General features: G+C 61.3%; 2 protein-coding genes across 2 annotated transcripts in view; one reads left to right on the top strand and one right to left on the bottom strand.

Moving 5' to 3' along the window:
- DDAH2 (DDAH family member 2, ADMA-independent) overlaps positions 1–1886 on the top strand; it is an 8560-nt gene extending 6674 nt beyond the window's left edge. The window contains exon 6 of the mRNA XM_032799300.2: positions 487–1886. Coding sequence (XP_032655191.1) covers positions 487–603 — 117 coding nt within the window. The 3' untranslated portion in view covers positions 604–1886. The remainder of the gene's footprint in view (positions 1–486) is intronic.
- An 848-nt stretch (positions 1887–2734) lies between these two features.
- Positions 2735–6937, bottom strand: LOC116835982 (TNF receptor-associated factor 1-like). The gene is made up of 6 exons (XM_075071500.1): positions 6906–6937; positions 5801–5870; positions 5048–5290; positions 4277–4454; positions 3235–3383; positions 2735–3149 (listed from the first exon to the last, which is right to left on the bottom strand). Exons 1-6 carry the CDS (start codon positions 6935–6937, stop codon positions 2928–2930), a joined length of 894 nt encoding a protein of 297 aa, XP_074927601.1. The 3' UTR covers positions 2735–2927.
- Positions 6938–9097: the final 2160 nt, after the last annotated feature.

Raw genomic sequence — 9097 nt, 5'->3', positions numbered from 1 at the left:
TGGGTGGGGGGCACGGGGGAGGGGAGTTGTCTGGTGCAAGGTTTGAGGTGGATGGGGGCGTGGCATGTGGCTCTACGGGTGGGGCTAGGAGTGGGGGCAGGGCAGGGGTATTTGGGGGCAGAGTTTGGGGTAGGAGTGGGCATGGGAATTTGACTGGGTCCTGGGGCCAAGGTTAGGAGTTGGTGGGGGTGGGGCTTGGGGTCTGGGGGAGGGGCATGAGAGACCTGGAATTTGGACACCTGGGGGCGGAGTTTGGGGTAGGAGGACGGGGCCTGGGGAACTGGGGGTAGGGCTAGGAGAGGGTGGGTGGGGTATAGGGGATGGGTGGTGTGGAATGAATGGGGGCAGGATTTGGCAATCTGGAGGCGGGGTTTGCGATAGGAGGGCGGGGCTAGGAGTAGGTGGGGCTGTCAATGCAAAGGGCGTGGCATGGAAATGGCTCCTCCTTACCCACAATGCCTTGCTGACCCGTGTGTCTCCCCGCAGCCTTTCCAGAAGCTGGCCGACCTCACCCTGATCCCTGCCGCCTGCAGCGAGGTGGCCAAGCTCGGGGGGGCCCTCAGCTCCTGCTCCCTTCTCATCAACAAGAAGCTCGACCGCTAGTGCCTCCGGCCCCCCAGCTACGTGGGGGAGCCCCTGCCCCCCCATCCTCTCTGTGCACCCGTCTTACCCAGCCCAAGCCCTGCACCCCCAACCTCAGGATGCCCCTCAACTTGCTGCCCCCCATCTGGGAAGTGGTGATCACCCTTCCCCCTATTGCCTCCCCCATCTGCCTGGAAAGTGGGGTCTCCTGATCCCCCCGAAGCCTCCCCTGAGTCCCAGCCCGGGGGCATATTTGGAGCCTACCACATCATGTGGACCCTGAAAATAATGGGGTCCTGCCTTCTTGGGAGGTGGAGAGCAGGGGGTCTGGGTACCCCATTAGCAGGAGAGGGTGGAAGCCCATTGGGTGGGGCCTCCCAAATTGTTGGGAGTCCCTTTGTTCCTTCTGCAGGGAGCAACAGCGGGTGGGACCCATCTATACTTAGTGGGTGGCCTGGGGAGGGAGGTGTTACATCCCCATAGCTGGGTTCCCCAAATCCCTGTATGTCCCACCGGGATAGTGGAGGGTTTAGGGGACCCTGATTTATCATACCACTGGGGGGGGAAGGTTTGGGGGACACCGGCATGTTATACCATGCAGTAGGGACCCCAATATTGAAGCCATGGCATTGGAGGACCCCCAATACCTGAGAGCCCTGAATTAAGGGGGGGACCTTTCACTGTGGTTAGGATCTTCCAGCCCCCCTGCTGCCCACCTCTGCCATTCATCCACTAATCTATGGTGCTGGTGTTTTGGGGGTAACCCCTCTCACCCCCTTGAAACACAACTCGCTCCCCACTGCCACATCCCAATAGCAGGACTCCTTCCCCCATTAGCTGTAGCAACTGTGGGTCCTTGGGGTTGATAGTTGGTGGCAGCGCTGGGATACCAGGCTGGATAGGTCTGCTGTGGGGCAGCTGGGGATCCCAGACCTCTAGCTATGTAAGGGTAACTGCCCCCCCAAAGACAGGGGTGCCGTGTGTGTGTGTGTTAGAGTAGTTGGGGGGCTCCTAGGAGCCCCCTGTGATGTGGAGTAGGAGCGCCCCCTAGGGCAGAGCCAGCTGTTGATCCAGAGGGAGGGGGTGTTTAGCTTCTCACTGCCTCAGATCCTTGACACAATAAAGAATTGAACCAATTTAGCTCCCTCTGAGTCATGTCTCAACTGGGGGGGGGGGGAACCCGTATCCCATTGCTTACCCCCTGAGCCAGCCAGTGCCCCCACCCCCGGAGCCAGCATCCCCTAGAGGGGAAACCTCACACTTCAATTTCAGTTCTCTCCACTGGACCCATTTTAAATTATTTTTGGGGGTCCCCCCAGAGCAGCCGCTGCAATCCATAAATAGATTTAATGTCAACTAAATAAATAAGTTTAATTCAATTACAAATATTTCCCCTCTTAAATATTCCAGTCTGCTTTGGCGTATTGAAAACAAAAACGCCCCATTTCTGGCTATCCTGTTCCCTGTCCCAGTGGGATCATCGGACTCCTGAAAAGCCCAGAGCTGCTGGGCACATTGCTGCTGAGGTTGTGTTCTGTATGACTTTGTGTAGGGTCTACAAAAATAAGAGCTGGTTAACAAACCCCCCAGGAACGGCTGTGCAGCTGGTGTCTGAGGAGTGGGGGAACTGCAGGCACTGAAGGCAAGCTCCATACTGTGGTGGGGGGGAGCTTTGTGTTTATGGGGCTCTGTGGGGGGGGATTGCCCCATAGCTGACCCTCCCTGTGTGAGGGAGACCTTAGGTGAGGGGACCAGCTGGAGGATCATCCTACATCTCCCTTCACTGTCAGAACAGCTGCCAAGGTGGCTGCCACAACAGCCCGCCATGGTCAGCCATCTTGGACGACACTTAAGGGTCTCCCTCCACCTTCGTCTCTTCCAAGATGGCTGCCCCGAGAGCTCATCCTCCATTAATTGCGGCCACTGTCTTGCACTAAGCTTTCGAAGGAGGCAGAACCTATTTATGGGTGGCCATCTTGGAAGAGACTTCAGGGTCATCTTGTCTTGAAAACCTCTTCCATGGTGGTTACCAAGAAGGGTCAACCTCCACTTTTCATGGCCAGCTTCTTAGATGAAGCCATCGGAGGGGAAGCGAGATCTTGGTGGCCATCTGGGGCGAAGGCTTGGTGGGGGAAGATGCATTGTAGGTGGCCATCTTGGGCGAAGACTTGGCAGGGGAGAGGTGGTGTGGACAGCCGTCTTGGGTGAAGGCTTGGCGAGGGAGAGGCAGTGAGGGCAGCCATCTTGAAAGACGTCAACCCAGGAGTCCAAGCTGTCTGCTATGTCTCTAGGCCTGAGTGAGGCCCAAGCCCCAGTCCCGTGAGCCGCAGGCGAACTGCCCCACCCTAGAGGTTGGTGTCGCCGATCAGGGCCTTGAAGGCTAAGGTGTCCTCGTGGATGTAGGTGGCTTCCGGGGCGTGGAGCTGGCAGAGGGGATAGAATTCGGGGACGCCGCTGGCTATGTTACAGTTGCTCATGGGCCGCTGGAAGGAAGAGGAGGCTTCTGACGGTCGGAAAGAGCTCGAGACGTGACGCTCACCGACTTGATCCAGGAGCGTGAAGGTGACCTGGGGAACGGATTGAAAGGATTAAAGGTCGTTAGGGGTCTGTGGGGCCGGAGGGGAAAGACCCCGTGTCCCGTGCTCCTCTCACCTTGTGATGGAAAGGCCATTTGAGCCAGCAATCGTATTCGCCCCTCATCAGCACCAAGAAGAGGGAGATGTGCGTCCCGGCCCCGGTGCCGTCCCCGTTGAGGTAAACCTTGAGGCAGAGTTTGTAGCCATACCGGCTGGTGTAAAAGGCTGACGGAGGCAGAGAGAGAGAGAGATGACTGATATCTGCCTCTCCCACTGACAAACGTGTGTGTCTGTGGAACTCCCTGCCCCATGATATTACAACATCAAGCTATTTCACAGGAGACGATTGCGTGGTGGGGGAATTTCTGCTTCCCTCCCCCGTGTTCCACCAAGTGCACTGACCTGGGGACAGTGTTAACCTGTGGGACTCCAGGCCCCATGACATTGTTGTGTCGAGGGCTATTCCAAGCTGACACACACATCACAGGGGAGTCGTTACTTCCCACCACTGTTGCCCGGTTGTCACCTGGTTGTTCACCTGTGGAACTCCCTGCCACTAGATTTCACCATGCCCAAAGTGTTCTGGGGATAATGCCCATTGAGGTGAATTATGTGGGATTTATGCTATACTCTGCTCACTGTTAACCTCTGGAACTCCCCACAACAGGAAATCATTGTGCTGAGGACATTCCAGTTGTGGGGCTTTGCTGTCTGGTGAGAGGCATTATAGGGTCACAGACCTCAACATGGCCATCTCGTCTTGGTGTTTTGCCTGCAGGACTGTCTGCTATTGGATCTTTATGTATCTAAAATATTCCCAGAAGGCATGTTGCCTCCATGGAGAGCAATTGCGGGGGATTTCTGAACATCATCCGCTGTTTTCCTTGCTGTAGGCTGGTGTTAACCTGTGGAACTCCCCGCTGCTGGATATTAGCACAGCCAGGATATCCTCCATGGTGATGTATCCCTGTTGAGGTGCATTATGGGGGATGTGCTACCTCTTGCACTGACCCACATGTGGTGTTAGGCTGGGGAACTCTCTGCCACATGCTATAGCTGTAGCCAAGGTGTGGTGCATGCTGGGGGATTTCCTTCTGCTCCCCGGTGATGGCACTCACGGGGAGAGTTGAGGGCAGGTGTCTGTCTGGAAAGGGCTTGCTGCATCTTTCGCCCTATGTCAGGGAGCCTCCAGAGAAATTGCCCGTTGTAGGACGTCTGCTCCAGGGCCTCGACCCGGGCCCCCAGGTTGCTGATCATCACGTCCTTGAGGGCCAGGAGTGTGTCCTGCTGGGCCACCTGGAAGGAAGGGGATGGAGAAGTCGGCGGGAGTTGAGGTCTGGGGTCAAGTTGGTGGCTGGGATGCTCATGGGTGGGGCACAATATACCACAAGGGAGGAGACAGGACAATGTGGCTAAGGTCATGGGTCAAGTGTCAAACGTGAGGTCATGGGTCAAGGTTCAGGTTTCATGGGCCCACGCTGAACCATGGGGGAGCAGGTGCAAGGTGGTAGCCAATAGGGGGCGTTGCAGGACAACTCTGAAAAGTCTTTGGTCTACGTTTGCACCCTGGATTGAATGGGAGGGGTCAGAGGTCAAAGTTGAGAGCACAGGGGCCAACCATGGGTCCAATGCAAGGGGTCAACGGTGAGAACTCACAGGTCACCATGAAGACCAACGTGAGGGGTCAGAGGTCAAAGTCGAGAGCAGTGGGGTCATAGGTCAACCCTGAACGTTCACGGCTAAACCATGGGGACGGAGGCTGAATCTGAGGGCTCAGGACTCAAATGTCCAAGCCGGGGTCATAGGTCAACTGGGCGCACGGGCCAAAAGGGAGAGGTCAGAGGTCAACGGTGAGCTGGCCAGGGGGGTTCTGTGGGGCGAGCGCTGACCTTCTCCTCCAGGTACAGGATGCGGGCCATGGCTTCCCCCAGGACGCTGGCCGAGCCCCCGGCCCCCTCGCGCCGGCCCATCTCCCGGCTCAGCACCGTCACGATGTTCTGCAAGGTCTTCTGCTGCGCCTCCACCTCGGCCAGGCGCCGGTCCAGCCGCCCTCGGGCCTCCTGCGGCCCCTGCAGCACCAGGCGCCGGTGGGCCGGGGCCGGCAGGGACTCGCCCTCCTCCACCATCCCAACCTGCTGGGAGCGAGAGGACAGCTGAGCCCACGGGCCCCCCAGTCCCGCCGTGGGGCCAGCCCTGCCTGCCCGGCCCCACAGCGCCCCCTGCTGAGCCTCCCGCCCGGCTCCCGGCCCCACAGCGCGCCTGGAAATACCAGTCCCCAGATCTCCAGCCGCCTCGTGCTAGGACAGCGCTTTGAGGGGGGGACCAGCTTTCGTCTGAGCGCTAGCGCCACGTGTCCATCCGCCTGCCCGCGGACTAACCCGCACGTGGCAGCTCGGCACCGCACGGCCAAGAAACCAGCTCCTCCGGGGACGGGGAGCGTGCGGGGGAGGCCAAGCCCCGGGAGTGGGGTGGGGGGAACGGTTAGGGGGCTCCGAGGCGCCATTCCCTGCCCCCCTGAGCCAGCCAGTCCTGCCTTGGGGCCAGGTGGGAGCTGGTGCCCCATCCCCGCCCCCCTGAGCCAGGCTGGGGAGATGGGCCGTGGCTGGGGTTGAATTTGGAATCACCCCCCCAGACTGACGTACCCGGTCCAAGTCGTTGAGCAGCTGCTTTCCCTGGTCCTCCAGACACTGAAGACAGGACAGGATCCCGGCCCTGCAAAGCCCAGGAGAGAAAAGGGGTGAGGGTATCGGCACTGCCTGGCACGGGAGAGCACCCCCTACAGCCCCCCGCAGCCCAGCCCCCCTGCTGCCCCCTGCCCCCGGCAGGAGGGCCGGACACACACCACACACCAGCAGATGACACACGCAGAGGGCCCAGCAGCGGGGACACACCAGCACACACACAGTATCAACACCAGAGGCCCAGCAGGGGGACCCACACACACACCAGTTACACACACAGACAAGCCCCGGCATGGGACACGGACACACACACACACAGATACACACGCAAGGCCAGCGGGGCCACACACACACACACAGTACACCAACAGGAGCCCAGCAGGGGGGCACACACACACCAGATTACACACACAGACACAGCCCGGCAGAGGGACACGTGAACACACACACACACACACACAGTTAACACAAGACACAGCCCGGCAGGGGACCGGAACCACCACACACACACACCAGTACACACAGAGGCCCAGCAGGGGGAACACACACACACACAGTTACACACACAGGACACACCCCGGCAGGGGGAACACCCCACAGTTACACACACGGCCCAAGCAGGGTACACCCACACGCCACAGGCCCGGCAGTGGGGACAACACAGAACATACACACAAACGACCAGTGTTACACACACAGGCCCGGCAGGGGTACACAACACAACACACACACATACACACTGTTGCAACACACACACAGTTACACACCAGGACACAGCGCCCGGCAGGGGGACACGGACACACACCCACACACAGAATTACACCACACAGACCCGCGGGGGGACACCACACACACACACCACACACAGGCCGCAGGGGGACACGGACACAACACACACACACACACACACACACACACAGAGGCCCGGCGGGGGACACGGACACACCAGCACACACACACACACACACACACAACGCCGGCAGGGGGACACGGACCACAGCTCACACACAAGGCCCAGCAGGGACACACACACACACACCCACACACAGTTACCACACCACACCACCCGAGGCCTCCTTTCCCGTGCGAGGGGGACATGTTTGCGGGGGGGGGGGTCCTCCCACGCTGCCCTACCCTGGCTTCTCGGCGGGGAGGAAATTTTGCCGCGCCGCCGGTACTCACTGGGGCGGCTCGCGGCGGGGGTCCCCGGCCGGCGCGGGCGCAGCAGACGGACGCCCCCCCCGCGGGGCCCCGACACCGACGCTGGGATTCGGCGGTGACCCAGCGGCCGGTGCGCGCGAGCGGGGGGCTGATGGCGGTGGGCGGGGGGCTGTGGGCTGGTTGGGGGGAACGATGGGTCGTGCCGAGGGATGGGTGGGTCTGTGGGCTGGTGGGGAAGTGGGGAGCTGCTGCTGAGGGTGTGGGGAGGTGGGAGGGTCTGTGGCGCTGGCTTGAGGGCGAACGGATAGGGGTTCTTGGCCGGAGGATGGTGGGGTCTGGCTGCTGTGGGAGAGGGAGGATGGGAGTTGGGCTGTGGGGGTCTGTGGAGCCGGGAGGGAGGGTCTATGGGGCTGCTTGGAGGTGGGGGACAGATGAGGTCTAGGGGGAGGGGAATCTGTGGGAACCGGGTTGGGTTGGGTAGGGAGAGGACGATGGGTGTGGTGGGGAGCATCTTGCCGAGGCGATGGGGGCTCTGGCTGCTAAGGAGGGACGGATGAGGCTCTTGGCGGAGGAGGTCTGCGGCTTCGGGGGAGAGGGGACGGATGGGTGGGTGGGAAGGGGATCTGTGGGGGCCGAGGGCGGATGGGGTCGGAAGCTGGGGGCGGAGGATCGTGGGCCGGGGGGCGGATGGGCGGGTCGAGGCTGAGAGGAGGGATCTGTGGGGCCGGGGGGGGCGGGATGGGGTGTGGAGGGGATCTGTGGGCTGCTGGGGAGGGGGGAAGCTGAGGGGCGCCCCCAATGGAAGGCGCGGCGGGGGGGATCCCCGCGGGTCTCTCCCGCGGCCCCCGGGGGGATTCCCCAGGGTACTTCGGGCCTTCGTGCACCCCGGGATTGAGGAAGGACAGGAAAAGTTCCAGTCTCTCAGCCAATCAGAGCGAGAGCGGGTTCTAGACCGTCGCTATTCAGCAATCAGCAGAGCACAGAGTAAATGTTAGACAGTCATTGTCCGAGCCAATCAAGCCTGGGAATTGGGAAAGTACCCACCGCTCCTAGCCAGTAGCTCCGGAGTGGGATATACCACTGCTACTGCCAATCAGACTCAGGGAAATGGGACAGACCATTCCCGACAATACAGAGCTCGATGGAATACATCCGGCTTCTGCAGCCAATCAGCCTGAGCAGAGGGCGGGAGGGCGAGCCAGGCGTCGTGCGCGCGTGCGCGCGTTAACCCTTTCCTGTCTGGCTCTTCTCCCCGCAGGCATCCCCTCCCCCCCGAGATGAGCTCAATATATCTCAGCCCCTGGGCAGCTCCAGCTGCTCTCGCTCCCGGCCCCAACCAGCAGGGAGCCGGCACGGGGTTCCCTGGGCGCGCTGTCCCCCCTCTGAGGGGATCCCGGTGCGATTGTGCGCGCAGCTACGGAGCAGGGGCACAGGGGACTGTGAGGACCACGTCTGCAAAGAGTGTGAGCGAGACTCGAGCGTAGGGGCGCTGGGGCAGGAACGGAGGGGCACAGGGGTGCTGGGCTTGGGGGCAGGAAGGGGAGGGGGACAGCGGTGTGGGCTAGGGGGCAGGCAGCAAGGGGGCTGGGCTGTGGGAGCAGCAGGGCTGGGTTGGGACGGGTCGGGGTAGCAGGGTAAGGGGCAGGGCAGCAGAAGCGGGGCAGGAGCACCAGGGAGTGTTGCGGGCACGGGGGCAGGGGCAGCAGGGGCTGCGGATGGTGTGGGAGCAGGGTCGGGTTAGAGTGAGGCTCAGGTGGGGACTGCAGGAACGCGGGGAGGATTACCCGGATGTTGTTTGGCTATCGGGGCAGGGGCTAGCTAGGGCTGGGGCTGCTTGGGAGCTGGCAGCATGCGGGGCTGGTGGTGGGGAGCAGGGTTCGGGTTAGTCTAGGGGTAAGGGGGCTATGGGGGCAGCAGGGAAGCGGCAGGAGAACTATCCAGGGTTGAGTGTGGTACGGGGGTCATCGTGGGATCAGGGGGACTGGGTTGCGTGGGAGTGTGGTATTGCGGGTAAGGGGCAGGTGGCAGCAGGGCTGGGGCTGGGCTGCGGGGGCAGCAGGGGTGCTGAGTAGGAGTGGGTAGCAGGGTATTTAAGGG

This window comes from Chelonoidis abingdonii, chromosome 12 (genome assembly GCF_003597395.2).
Source record: "Chelonoidis abingdonii isolate Lonesome George chromosome 12, CheloAbing_2.0, whole genome shotgun sequence".
Lineage (NCBI taxonomy): Eukaryota > Metazoa > Chordata > Testudines > Testudinidae > Chelonoidis > Chelonoidis abingdonii.
This window is presented reverse-complemented; position numbering and strand designations above follow the sequence as displayed.